The sequence below is a fragment of the Engystomops pustulosus genome, chromosome 1, assembly GCF_040894005.1.
Source record: "Engystomops pustulosus chromosome 1, aEngPut4.maternal, whole genome shotgun sequence".
Taxonomy (NCBI): domain Eukaryota; kingdom Metazoa; phylum Chordata; class Amphibia; order Anura; family Leptodactylidae; genus Engystomops; species Engystomops pustulosus.
In genome coordinates, this window is record NC_092411.1 from 120,649,829 (window position 1) to 120,664,650 (window position 14,822).

The window sequence follows — 14,822 nt, forward strand, 5'->3', positions numbered from 1 at the left end:
GCTAGCACTGGTCATGGGTGTTACTGGTAAGTGTAGGTTAAAGACATCTCAGATGCAGCACAGAAAAATTGTGGCATGGTTAACTTTGCTAGTGGAAAAGGTATAAATTTTGGCGTGGATATGCAAATGCGCCATAAAGCAATATAAGAGGAAAAAAAACAGCCTGGCACAGTGATGGAGACCATTTAGAGAAAGAGTACACAAACTACAACCAAACCCACCAAACCGTGGCAATTTAAGCGGTAACATGTTGCTTCCTAGGTTTCTGTTAGGCGCAAAAGTGTTATGGATCATTTATAATGCATTTGCCCCAGAAAAAACTGATATTTTCGACTATCCCGACCTGTCCATCCTTTTTTGGCGCAAGTGGGCCTATATTTTCCACATAATCTGCCACATTTATGTTGAGTTTGTCAGATTTTTTTAGGAGCAATTTTTGGTGCGGAACAGACCATGAAAAAATGGTCTGAAATCAAAAGAAAAAGGAAAACATGTGCAGCCTATGTAAGATTTTGGCACACATCTTATTTGTGTCGACATTATTATGGCGCCCGACTGTGCATTAATTACTTACAGCCGTTAATAGATTGGGCAATGCTTTCCGTCGTCGGATCTTTAACTGTCTCTTTAACTAACTCAGTATAAAAATATAAAATAAGCATAAATAAGAAGATCTAGGGATCTCTGTCCATCTGTCTTCCTTGCTGCTAGGGGGCGCCTCACTTATGTCATGATTTTATTATATGAACATGACAATCCAGAACGATTTTAATCATAAACTCTGAATTCACAATAATTACAATAATAATTACAATATTTCCAGTTTTATTTATTTAGAATGTGCACAAACCCTTCATTTGTACTTTTCAATAAAAGAACTTCATGAAACAAGACAAAATAACTTACGATTATATGAAACATAACTGTGACAAATCATAAACTTGTACATATTAATAAAAAAATGTTAAAACATTGGATGACTTAATACAATAAAAAATGTGTATAATAAAAAATAAACCAATCATTCAGATATACAGTCTGATAAATGCTATTGAAATCTATATGTGATTACATATAATCATGTACAGACGTTTCAATGATATCATGTAAGACATATTCATATTTTCCTGTCCCAAAGTGCTTGTTATAGACTACATTACATAAGGTAATCTTTTGTATGTACAGTATAGTCTCTTCAATTATCTTGTTCACATACAGTTTGACCCTTTTACTACCAGATGTGCTCTTTGCAATTATCCTGGCCCCTCAGGATCTAATAAGGTGTTATTATTATTTAACATTGAGTCTTCTATATTACAGTTCATCAAAAAAAGTGCTCAGTAAAATGCTACGAGGGGTAAAACACATACAGTATTGATATAAAAGCTTTCTTTAAAGTCTATAGCCTTATATAACCATTTTACATAATATGTTCACATAAATGTACAATTCTCAGCTTCACTCAAGTAAACTCTTATAGTGTGTTAAGGTGCTTTATTCACCCAGGGTCCTGTCCGTGTGAGCCAAAACATTGCCATGGACTAAATGAATAAAGCACCTTAAGTTTTGGCACTGAAATCCTTGGAGTGCTGCAGGTTTTTTTTGCTTCTTATTCCTTTGATGGATTTGTCTAGGTCCTGAGCTGGCACCTGGGTAATTCATGCAATTTGTGCTGCTTTCTCCTTTTTTTCTTATAATCTATGACATGTACAGTATATACAGGATTTAACAAAGAGGTTGGGATGGTGAAATATCTTACAAAATACACATTGGATCAAAAAAATAAAAATAGATTTCAACAAATTATTAAATTATGTCATACCCAGATACCTACCCCTACCCCCTGGAGGTGGCGGCAATTTTTAAAATCTTGAATGGGAACCCCTATTTTTTATTGCAGTGGTTTTCTGTTCTTTTTGGGGTGCTGGTGTAATGTGGGTCCCTGCCTCTCGCACATCATAGAGATGATTAACTTAAGTCTCCTCCCCTCTGAAGATGGGTATTTTTCTTGTTGGCTACAAAGTCTTTAAATATTGAATGCTCTACATTAAGCGCTCTACAAATATTGCATACGTCTAACTTCAGATTTAGGATCTGATGTGTTTTATCAAAATATCCCCTTTTTCAACATTTTTTCACAAATTTAGATTTTTGGCAATACAATGCTGTCACCTAGTTCAAATCAATGTAATTTTTCTTGGGGAATTCAAATCTGCAATAAAAACTAAGGAGTTCACATCTTAAGTTGCCCCCGCACCACCCCCAGGGCGGGTGGGTAGGTGGCAGAGTTGGGTAACATTGGATAGATTTTTAAAAAATATTTGAGTTGTATATTTTTAGTTTTTCGATCCAATTTGTATTTTGCTAGATATTCCACTGTCCTGCCATTTTTGTTGAACCCTGTATATCTTTAGGGAATTTTTGATGCTGTTGTGTAATAAACCACAGCAAAGGGATCAAGTCGTGGCGGCATCTGTTAAAGGCTGCATGTCCCTGTGTGATTACAGTTCTCCTACCCTCTCCCTCCCCTTACCTTTTACTCCCTCATCCCCTCATGCAGATGTGAGCTGAACAGCATGGGGTCAGCTCATGTCTGCATGAGGGAGGGGGATGGAGGGAAAGGGAGAGCTAGAATGAACGTGACACACAGGGACTTGCTGCCTTGCACAAAATCCCCCACAACTTGTTCCTCTTAGCCAAGTTTACGTTTATACATTTTAAAAACTAAATGGAACTAAGAATGTTTTTTATAAGATAAAATTGGTAATTGGTATTAAACAGCCTATGGGAACCTATCATTAGGTCCAAATGTGAAATCCTGATAACAGTATAGGTGCCGCTATTACATGGGACCATTTTAGCATGCATAAAACGTTAGCTATACCAAGACCTCCTGAGATTTTAACGCAGAGGATACAGGTTGCACATGATGTCCAGGTATGGTGACTATAAACAAAAGCAAGAATGTGCAAAAGCCAAGTAAAAGGGACATATCAATTTATTCACACAGAGTGGTAATTATACAGTTAAGGTGTCTAGAGTAATTGTCTGACAAATATTTTTCTAGGATGCACACATGGAATTACCATGAACACATTTAAAATGTGTGACCACTGCTCTATCCACTTCTAGTAATCAGGGGGTGTCCAGTGGTATGACCCTTAGCAGACAAATCTTACTTATGGTAAAACACCTCTAAAGTTTCTATTAAAATCTAAAAATAGTAAAACAATAACACTCATGATCTGTGTAAAAGAGAATAGCTATGGGGTATTTAGTTTCTTAATCGGGTGATCATGTGAAAAAATGAATTTAATTGTGGGTTCTATGACATTATACACTTGATGATTCTTCCAAAATTTCCACCATGTGAACCTCTGCCGTAACTGTACACAATTCATGAATTCAATATAATGATGAGTATGTTTCTACACTCTCTGGGGATGAGGTCAGGAAAGACATTTTTTGAATATAATACCGTATTTTCCGGACTATAAGGCGCACTTAAAAGCCTTGGATTTCCTTGGAAATCCAAAGTGCGCCTTATAGTCCAGTGCGCCCTATGTATGGCACAGGGCAGCGGACCATACTTACATAGGTCCGGAGACCAGAGACAGCAGATCTCCAGCGGGAACTGCAGACCACGCGGCACGAACAACTTCTGCTGCGTGGTCTGCAGTTCCCGCTGGAGATCTGCTGACTCCGGTAGCGGGGACCTATGTGAGTATGGGCCGCTGCCCTCCTCCACCTCCCCCTCACCTTCCCCACTCACCTTCCCCACGTCGCCGCGTCTCGTCGGGTCTCGTCTTCGGGTCGCGTCGCGTCTCTTCTCGTCGGGTCCGCCCCCGGACCTCCGCCACGCCCCCGGACCCTGCGCCTTATAGTCCGATGCGCCTTATATATGGAATTATTACATATATAAGGCGCATCGGACTAATGCGCCTTATATTCCGGTGCGCCTAATGGCCCGGAAAATACAGTAGTTAATCTAAAAAATTATTTTACTGGGTACAAAAAGCCCATTAGACTTCCATCATCACTTTCAAACCTCTTATAAGTATTAAGAAGGTTATCCAAAGTAACCTGCAGGCTCAAGTATTATGCAGAATTACCATTTGTTCAGATTGAGGGGGAATAACAGGAAGTGGTTCTAATTTAAAAGTAATACCTGTTATCTGTACTATATTAGGATCCTCCATCACACATTGGGCCACATTTACTAAAACCCCTGCGCTAGTTTTCTGTTTGTACATTCCTTTATGTGCAAACCCGATGCGACACAAAATTCTGCACTGAAAGGGGGTTCTGGTGTACAGTCGGACCAAAAAATAGTGCATCATGTTTTGTTATTCTTACTGTGAAAAAGACTGAAACAGAATGGGGAACATTTATTAAGAACAGTGCAAACTCCACTGTGTACAGTTTGCCTGTGAAATGTGCAGGATCCGCCAAATTCAGGATTTGTGGTGCCCGTTCTCCAAGAATCTGGTGCTCCCTGTACTGGTCTGAGTGCATCAACTTTCTATTTAAAGGAAATCTACCACCAAGATGAAGGATTGTCAACCAAGCACACTGACATACTGGTGTGTTCCCCCTCTGGCAGGGTCTGCTCTTCTTTTAGCTCCTTATGGCCTTGTTTATATGAAAAATGGGTTTAAAAGGTATTCAAACTTTTAGGACCATAACTTATACATATACAACTTCCATTTAGCATTTAGCAACATTTATAATATTCCATACAGATGTTATAAATCATCTGCTTTATACTGAGTAGAACTATTTTCTCTTAATTAGGAAGCAAAGGTAACTAGGTACAAATAGGAGACTTGTAGTACTTTTTGGAAGTTTGAATAAAATTTTCCCTCAAAGAAGATACCATGGGGCACATGTATCAAATATTTTGCTTGGCTTTTTCTCTTTTGCAACTGTTCATGGCGCAAGTGCACTTTTGTGATCTTTTTACGCATAAGAAAGTCTCCCATCAAAGTTCGCCATTGTTAAGCTTTCTTCATTGTTATCTGTTTTATCACCAGAATCCAGATGTAAAAGATGCAACTTTCTTTTAAAGGTCGCAAATAAGTCGCAAATTCTGGCACAAATCTACTGTTGCCTCCTACCAGGTATAGAAATAAGCTTAGAGTGGATTGCAACTTTTGGAGACATTTTGCTACATTTGTTTTATAAAGTCATAAATTCACTAAAGGTCAATTTCCAGATCTATCAATATGGAAAACCACTAAGAGATACCTGACCAGCAGACAAGACAAAAAAACAAAAAAAAACAAAAGCAGGTGCACAGAGCCAAACTAATGATATGTGTGCCCCCTGTGTTTCTAATATCATATATGCAAATCTTAGTATCGCTCTGGGTTAATACAATAAAAGCATACTGAGCACCATCTTAGAAGTACAAATATTCCTTACATTGATGGAAATATGATAAAATATCATAAATATGATGAATGTAAGGCACGATAAGCATGTATTGGACAAGGTAAACATTTAGAGGGAGGAATTAATTTTTTTTCTTCTTAATATTAGTGCAAAAAAAGTCACACAACTTGTGGTGCACAGGTTTAGGGTGGATTTGCATTATTTATCTAATGAATCTAGCTGCTTAGACTCAAGTTAGTTGTATTGGGCATCTGCAACTTTTGTTTTAGTTGGAAAGAAATGTGCAAAAGCTTGTCTAGTTTCAACAGGTGAACTGCTTTTGTTTGCGCAAAAAAAAAAAAAAATGTGACCAACACACCAGACAAAAATGTACACAAGGAAAAACACATAAGACAAATAAAAACAAAACAGAAACTAGACTGAATTGCTGAATTGCATTACAAAAGATAAATCTCCCCCATATTGTGCAAAAGGGAATTATTTAACCCCTTCCAGAAATGTCACAATTTTGTGTAACTCACATTAAATGTATACAAATAAGTTTGCCAGGATGGGACAAGGAAAACCACACTTTTTTGCTACCTGGCAGGGCAGCACCACCTTACATTGAATGTAGAATTTAAACAGTATTTGTATAAAAACAATACTAGAAAAAAGGAGATTCAGAGTGAACCCTGAGTTATTATCTTTAACAATGAATCACCAAGTAGCATCTAGCTTCAACCCAATTCTGCCATAAATGTGACCTAACCATGAGCTTCTATAAAACCAGTAGCTGGAATGAGAAAATATTTGAATTATATCAGGCATCAGATTTGTTTTTGTTTTGTTTTGTCTTGCCACTTGTCAATAAAGAACTGGGAGATAGTCTCCTCGTTGAGAATAGAATTCCCTCAGCTCCATCTAAGGTGACTAATTTGGCCAAGTACTCTGCTTCATATTTACAAAGGGAAGGTAGGACTTCAAAATATATGTCTGTAGATGGGCCACTCTTTTTTTGTTTGCCTCCTTTTTTCCTTTTTGGAGGTAAGATATATAATTTTTGCCCATCTTGTGTCTTTAAATTCCTTTACAACTAAATCTGTCCGGACCAAAACAATAAATCATCAATTATCTTCTTTGATCTTATAAATACCTAGCCCATGACAAAGTGATTAAGCAATGAAACAAAAATGATTTTATGTATTTGAAATGCACAGTGGGGATTGGAGGGATGCTGTTGAATGGCGTTCAACTACAATTGTGGACCTTTGGAATCCTCTTGAATCCTCTTGAAATTTCTGCTATAAACCACCCAATACTATCCTTGTAGTTGTTGGGCAATGATTCTAGATTATAGCTGGCCAAATCATTTGTATTTACTGGCTAATTCTCAAACACATAAAGCATCTTTTTCTCTTCGATGCTGCATCCATTTGTGATGTGAAGTATGTTTATCATCCTGTTAATAGACTCTACATGGCACTGGTATTGGTTTGGCAGGTATTTTGGTCCTAACAGGCTCCATGTATGGTAAGAGTTACTTTTTTACATGGGTAATATGACTATTGTGTAACTCTGTTTCTCAAATAACATAAATAAATGTTTTTACTCTTCTTTGGTTAATCATAAATACTGTAATTTAAAGAATAATTTATGAAACAATATACTAACAAAATAGTTTCCATTAACACTTCCTGTATAATTGCAATTAGTTTAGGACCTTGATTCGGTTTAGCAGTCAACAATCCTAATTTAAAAGGTTTTGAAGTGAATATATAATACAGAGATAAACTAGAGAGATGTTCTACATATGTTCCCCAGAAGTTAATGAACCTTAAAGGGTTATTCTCATTTCAGCAAATAAATATTATTGTTTGTATAATGAAAAGTTATACGATTTTCCAATATACTTTCTGTATCAATTCCTCATGGTTTCTTGATCTCTGCTTGATGTCCTTCTATATAAACCTCATTGTTTACTTCCAGTGGATAGAAATCTGTCCATTGTCTTGTGATGTCACACAGGTGCATGGCTCGTTATAACACAGAGAGTAATCAGAGCTGTGTGCTATAAAGAGCTGTGCACCTGTGTGACATCACATAACCATGGACAGATTTGCATAGCTTTTTATAAAATGCAACAAGCAGAGATCTATAAAACCACAAAGGATTAAAAAAGAAAATTGATGAGGAAAATTGTGTAACTTTTCATTATACAAACAATAACATTTATTTGCTGAAATTGGGAAATCACATAAGTGCCAATAATAATGTTTACAACTTGAGCACCTTAGATGCACATGTTATTTGTCTAATTTTGAACTAAAAGTTAATTAGCTTCTGATTCTCTCTGCTGCACATCACTGTAGATCCTGACTGTAACCTCTGTGCTGACACTAAACCTGCAGGGAATGTAAGTTTAGAAACATGTAACTGAAGATTATTGCAGGAAAAATAAAGCCAGGTATCTGGAAATGTATTGAACTGCTGTGTAGATTATTTCTTACAGGCTATTACCACCACTATCTTAGCTATTATAAGTGCTGCCACTGTATGTAAAACATTATAAACAATGCTACTTTGCCACATAATTTCAACATAGCCATCTATATTGCACTAGTCTATATCATCTTCTCTGCATTTGTACAACTAGTAATAATACATTTAATTAATAAAATGCAACATGTGAAATTAAAACACAGGTACTGCTGTTACATCAGTGCGATCATGCCATCAGTGCTCCTCTCTGTGTTTAGGTTATAGATGGTTGCTGGTTTTCAGAGCTGTAAAGGAAAGAATAAGTGATGTCCAAGGCAAAAAACATTAAGCCGCCAGGGGGTGCTTGGACATCCATTGGGGTACGTTTCTGAATAAAAACAAAAAACCCTGGGAACATTTCTGCCATATTGACATATATTGATATCTAATCAATTCTTTGTAACTTTTTAGAGCTTTTAGTTGTGCAGATTGTCATTAATTTGGCAATGTCACATTAATATAGGCAATATTATATACATTAAAATACAGAGCGAGATCAGACTGGACCAGAAAAACATTTAGCGATACTTAAGATTTCAGAGAACCTGCCACAAACATACATCTACATGCCTACTATGCACATTTGGCAAACATTTAGTGAACATGGCAGATTTGGCACATATTTAGTGAATTCTTTCATTTCTGTTATAAATCATAAAGTCATTAAGTGAATTACATTTTTTTCATTTTTGAAACTGGGAAATGTATACAGTTTATGCAGTTTTGATAGTTTATATATTTTAAGTTCATAAAATTCAAAATAAAATTTTCCAGTTTCTTTTTTCCCTCTTAAATATAAAACTCACATATTTACATGGAATGATCTGTACAATCCTTTTTAAAAAGTCTTTAGTTTAAGATGGATTATCATTGATGACAACAACATGGAAAAGCTTTGTTCACCCCTCAGTGTAAACAGATGAAAGCTGGCTAGGACAGCGATCAATCGCATTAATCTGCAGAAAACTTGTATCTTCTGAAATATTTCGTTGTGGGTCCCCAAAAAGACCAGCTGATCCATTGGGAAAGTCGTAAACTGAAAGAAAATAGAAACAGTGCAAAATTATAAATATCTCTAATTTTCATATGAACATAATCTACAACAAACATATTTGTTGCAGCTTATTTCTTGCATTTGACTTAGTTTCTTTGTATTCAGTTTAAAAAAAGAGAAAATTGAGCTTGGTTACAGGCAAAGTTTCATGGTGCACATCGGATATGGTTACTCAGTCTCTCCCTCACAAATAAAGAAACATGTTAGCAACTCTTGATGGATTTAATGGACTCCTGAAATAAAAACCTGATGATAATGGATCATGATGACCCCTTACAGTTTGTAAGATGCTGGCGGATTGGACTGTATTGTCAACATTCCAAAAGGAAGCGAAGAGAGAAGAGAGCTGCGGGGAGTGGCATCAATACTGCGAATTAACACATTTGGAATTATATACTTAACAAAAAAGTGTGAAACAACTGAAAATATGTATTATGTTCTAGGTTCTTCAAAGTAGCCACCTTTGCTTTATTGCTTTGCACACTCTTGGCATTCTCTTGATGAGCTTCAAGAGGTAGTGACCAGAAAAGATTTTCACATCACAGGTGTGCCCTGTAAGGTTTAATAAGTGGAATTTCTTGCCTTATAAATGGGTTTGGGATACACAGCTGATAGTCCTACTGAATAGACTGCTAGAATTTGTATTATGGCTAGAATAAAGCAGCAGTAAAGAAAAATGAGTGGCCATTATTAATTTAAGAAATGAAGGTTAGTTAGTCCGAAAAATTGGGAAAACTTTGAAAATGCCCTCAAGTGCAGTTGCAAAAACCATCTAGTGCTACAAAGAAACTGACTCACATGAGGACCGCCCCAGAAAAGGAAGACCAAGAGTATCCTCTGCTGCTGAGGATAAGTTCATCCGAGTCATCAGCCTCAGAAATCACAGGTTAACAGTAGCTCACATTATAGACCAACTCAGTGCCACACAGAGTTCTAGCAGCAAACACATCTCTTCAACAACTGTTAAGAGGAGAATGTGTGCAGCAGCCTTCATGGTAAAATAGCTGCTAGAAAAATACTGCTAAATACAGGCAACAAGCAGGAAAGACTTGTTTGGGCTAAAGAACATAAGGATTGGACATTAGACCAATGGAAATCTGTGCTTTGGTCTGATGAGTCCAAATTTGAGATCATTGGTTCCAACCATCGTGTCTTTGTGTGACACAGAAAAGGTGGACAAATGGACTCTAGATGCCTGGTTCCCACTGTGAAGCATGGAGGAGGAGGTGTGATGGTGTGAGAGGTTTTTGCTGGTGACACTGTTGGGGTTTTAGTCAAAATTGAAGGTATACTGGTATATAGGTACCACAGCATCTTGCAGTGGGATGCTATTCCATCTGGTTTGCGTTTAGTTGGACAATCAATTATTTCTCAATAGGACAATGACCCCAAACACACCTCCAGGTTGTGTAAGGGCTATTTGATCAAGAAGGAGAGTGATGGGGTGCCACGCCAGATTACCTGGCCTCCACAATCACCAGACCTGATGGTTTGAGATGGTTTGGGGTGAGCTGGATCGCAGAGGGCAAAAGGGCTAAGTGCTAAGTATCTCCGGGAACTCCTTCAAGATTGTAGGAAGACTATTTCAGGTGACTACTTCTTGAAGCTCATCAAAAGAATGCAAAGAGTGTGCAAAGCAATAATCCAAACAAAAGGTGGCTACTTTGAAGAACCTAGAATATAAGACAAATGTTCAGTTGTTTCACATTTTTTTGTTAAGTTTATAATTCCAAATGTGTTAATTCATAGCTTTGATGCCTTCAGTGTAAATCTTCAATTTTTATAGTCATGAAAATGCAGAAAACTATTTGAATGAGAAGGTGTGTCCAAACTTTTGGTCTGTACTATATATTATGTCAAAATAGACAAGTACCTTGTTGAGTAGATTTTATTATTTATCACAAACTATTCCTTAGTCATAACTTAGTTTTCCCCTGCTTCGAAACCCAAAACATACAGCAGTATAAAAATAATTCCACGCCCAAGGCGCAATCCTTTTATAGGCTTCTTTCTCAGTTCATATGTCCTGAGTCTGCAACATGTCTTCACTGTACTTTTTTATTATTTTTAATGATTATAAAAAACATAAAAGGATTGCACCACAGAGGTGAATTTATTTTTATAGTTCTGCACACTTAGGTTTGCAAGCGGGTAGCATCGATTTGCATCACCCAAGCCACTCGCTGAAACACACAGGGGTATCCACGAGGCTGCACCAAATTCATGCTATTAAGTGCTTGCGATGCATCACGACCAACAAAGGTGAGCACATTAACTTAATTTTAAATAGACATCTATATCTTAGAGTGCTAAACTATCACATACTATTTTTTCCTATTCATATTTTCCTTCTGGAATTCAGTTGTAACCTGTATTATAGAGTTATATTTACAGTTATTTCAACTTCAGGCTGGAGATTTTAGAAAAATACCAAAGAAAAGAGCTGCCAAAAAATTATATAAAAAGGTATATCCTTTATTAATATTACGTACAAATGGGGTAATCCATTTGTCCCTCTCGTCAGACTGTCCCCGGTCCACCCATCATTATGCCTATGGATAAGTTTGTCTTGAAAATAATTTTTTTGAACCCGTAATACCAGAAGGTACCTCCGGCCTACTTTAATAACTGGCTTCACTCTGTCATTGCCACCTTACCTTTATTCGTCCCATTGTTGGAGTTACTGGATTATTTTTTATAATGGGCATTTGTTGATCGTAGGACATTCAGTAAAAAGGAGGGGGCCATAAGTACTCTGTGGATGTCCCACCCTCCATCTGGGACTAACTGTTTCCCCTATGTAAATTTATTTCTTGATTTCCCCATTGTGGGATATACATGTTTGATTTGCACGGAATGTTAATAAAGGATATACCTTTTTATATAATTTTTTGGCAGCTCTTTTCTTTGGTATTTTTGGTTATTGCGGTTAGGGAGTTGCTTGGCTTTGGCTGAGCCAGAATATGTAGGGGCATATTTGTTTTTTGTTGTGGAGATTTTAGAATGCTGTTTTTGCTGCACGGAGCTTGCTCTACTGAACTGCATTCTGGATGGGTGTTGTTTTTAGAAGGGACTGTACATTAAACCCAAGTATAATATTATTCTAATAGCTGCATTATAGTACTCCAGCTAAGCCAAGCCTGCAAGCACAGTAGGAGACAGCTTTTTTTTTTAACAACACATTTTGCTTGGTTTTGCTCAGTTTTACAGACATTTTAGTTACAATGCAGTTTCTGATATGGCAAATAAGGATACATACAGAATTTTACTCGTAATATCATCAACTTATGTGAGAATAATATGTATATTGAATGGGGATGCCCTGGGGAGGGTACGTCATTATGTTTGTGCTAATATCTGTCTCTACGACCCGCTGCTTGATCCACCGTGGTGAGGACGGTGGTCCTAATTGACCTTCCTTAATGGTTTTGCCAGTTTGATTTTCACAATTGCAGAGCTCCCAATGAGCCTTTTAGACATTGTGTGTTGTACCATTCAGTGAGACGAAATGGAGTAACTAATTCTACTATTTCCGCCCTTGTCATATGTGTTGTAATAAAGGTTTTCCATTTTCGAAAAAATCCTTTTGTCTGCTTTTCTTTATGTCTCAGAGTTTCTAGGCGATCTAGTCTTATAAGGTATTTCATTTGTGATATAACTTCCGTGACAGTAGGCATTGTCTGTTGAATCCAATGATTCATCAGGCACCTTTTCGCTACCAGTAAAAGAGCATGCATGTCAAGTCTTATGGTGTAATCGTCGTCTTGGTCCTCCCCCCTCTTCTACATGTAAGATAAAAAGTAGCGGGTCCATAGGTAAGTTAACTTTCCATTTTACCATAATGTGTTCTTTGATTGATTTCCAGTAGTTTTGTGAGTGGTGACATTGCCACAGGCCATGCCACAAGTCAGTGTTCGGTTCTAGGCACTTCGGGCACACTATCAGTCTGTCCGGTTTGGAGGGTCTGGGTAAGTTAAAACCGTAATAGGCGTGGTGCAAGGTTCTAAAGTAGGTTTCCCTCTATTGCTCGCTCGCTACATACTTTCTGACTTTGGCCCAACCTTTTAAACTTCCCTCGTACACCTCTCTCTCTCTGGGAATTTTCTAGCCCAGCACTTTCCTACCTGCTGTTGTGTCCCCTTGAGCAATTGTCCTTTTATCGTTGTGTACAGGGAGGAAATGGAACGTACACTCCGCGGGGTCCCTAGGAATGATGTGAAGGTGGCTTCTGAGGCTTCCTTCGTCTCGTCAGCTAACATTTCCCTAAGAAAGTGGTGCAATTGGTGGTATGTGAATGTGACACATCCGGTTAGTGAATATTTGTCTGTTAGCTCCTGTTCTTTCAACCATCACGGTTCAATCTCGTGAAGTAGGTCCCCTACTTCCTGAATTCCTCTTTCTTTCCAAGGTCTGTAGAGGACACTTTCTGTGCCGGTGTGAATTATCTATGTCTCCAAAGGGGCATGCGCTTAGAGAGAAGGAAGGGAAAGGAGTATAATTTTCGAAATTCCTTCTATGTTATCAGCGTATCTCTTAGTACTATTGAGGTTTTGGCTATTGCGGGCCATCTATTGCACTTTGTGTGCATGAGTGCTATCAGGTCATGAGGTAGATTGACTGCCCTCTCAAACTTTTCTAATATTAGTTTTTGAGCTTTTATCCGGGGTTTCTTCCCCCTCCAAATGAAGGTCTGAAATGCTTTCATTAATTTATTCACGTCTCTGTGTTTCAGGAGGATGTGGATGGTTTGCAGTGGGTACAGGAGCCTGGGGAATGGGATCATTTTTATTAGGTGACATCTCCCCAGCATTGTGAGGGGGAGTTGTTGCCATCGTGTTAACTCTGCTAAAATCTTTGTTATGAGGGGTGGATAGTTAAGGGAGTAAATTGTGGTTGGTGTTCTGCCCACTCGCACTCCCAGATAAGTGATGTGGGTGTCCACCCACTTGATGTCTGTGTTGGCCAAAGGCCAGGAGACAGCTTTAAATAATAACTAGGAATATTTCAATTGCAGATCGGAACAGGCTGCCACTAAGGATTGGGGAATGCTCAATTCTTTTTGTAGAACAATGCAAATACATATACACAATAATGGAATCTAACTTGTACCTGTAATTCCAGAATGAGATGTAAATGCCCTATGAAATACATCAAAGTCTGTTTTGTTCCCACAGCTATGAGGCACACAGTCTTCAAATGGAGGCACCATGCTGCATGTATTCCCATGCTGCATATTTCTCTGAGGATCATTGTAATGTGGAGGACAAAATGTCTGTAGTTGCCCATAAAATCCTGAAAAAAAACACAAATAAAACAATGAAGCATTACAGTGAGGAAATTTATTTATATTTTCTTCTCAGAGTTAAGGTCATGGACAGATAGGTCATTAGATAGCTGTTGTCTACCTTAATTCTTTTTTTCTTTCAGTTGCTGACAGTGCTATAAAAGCACAAGAGTCCTCAGCAATCCACAATGTTTCTGTACTGATGCATCTTGGATCCATCACACCACTCCATCAATGATGCTTCAACAATCAACATGGCATATGTCAACAAGTGAACACTGCAGCAAACTATTAACTTCAGCAGTAAGCTCATTGGTATAGACATGTCACCAATTCAGTTAGTGTATGGCTGCAGCAGTCACATGATGTGTCTACATATCATCAATGGAGCCAAGTTAATGGACCACTGAGGAACCTGAAAAGGTTTGACACATATGTAGTGAGGAATTGCTGAAGTGAGCATTATGTCATTGGTTATTTTATGCAATTACATTATACGAATTTGCAAAAATGCATGCAGCAAGACAACCTCTTTACTTATGACATTGGATGGAGATAAACCATATATTT

At 37.7% G+C, this 14,822-nt stretch overlaps 1 protein-coding gene across 1 annotated transcript in view; it reads right to left on the reverse strand.

Moving 5' to 3' along the window:
* Positions 1 to 3,768: 3,768 nt before the first annotated feature.
* The window catches only part of GLIS3 (GLIS family zinc finger 3), a 243,969-nt gene continuing 232,915 nt past the window's right edge, over positions 3,769 to 14,822 (reverse strand). The window contains exons 10-11 of the mRNA XM_072151809.1: positions 14,078 to 14,260; positions 3,769 to 8,950 (exon numbers count right to left, since the gene is read on the reverse strand). Of these exons, the coding sequence (XP_072007910.1) occupies positions 8,814 to 8,950; positions 14,078 to 14,260 (320 nt within the window). The 3' untranslated portion in view covers positions 3,769 to 8,813. The remainder of the gene's footprint in view (positions 8,951 to 14,077; positions 14,261 to 14,822) is intronic.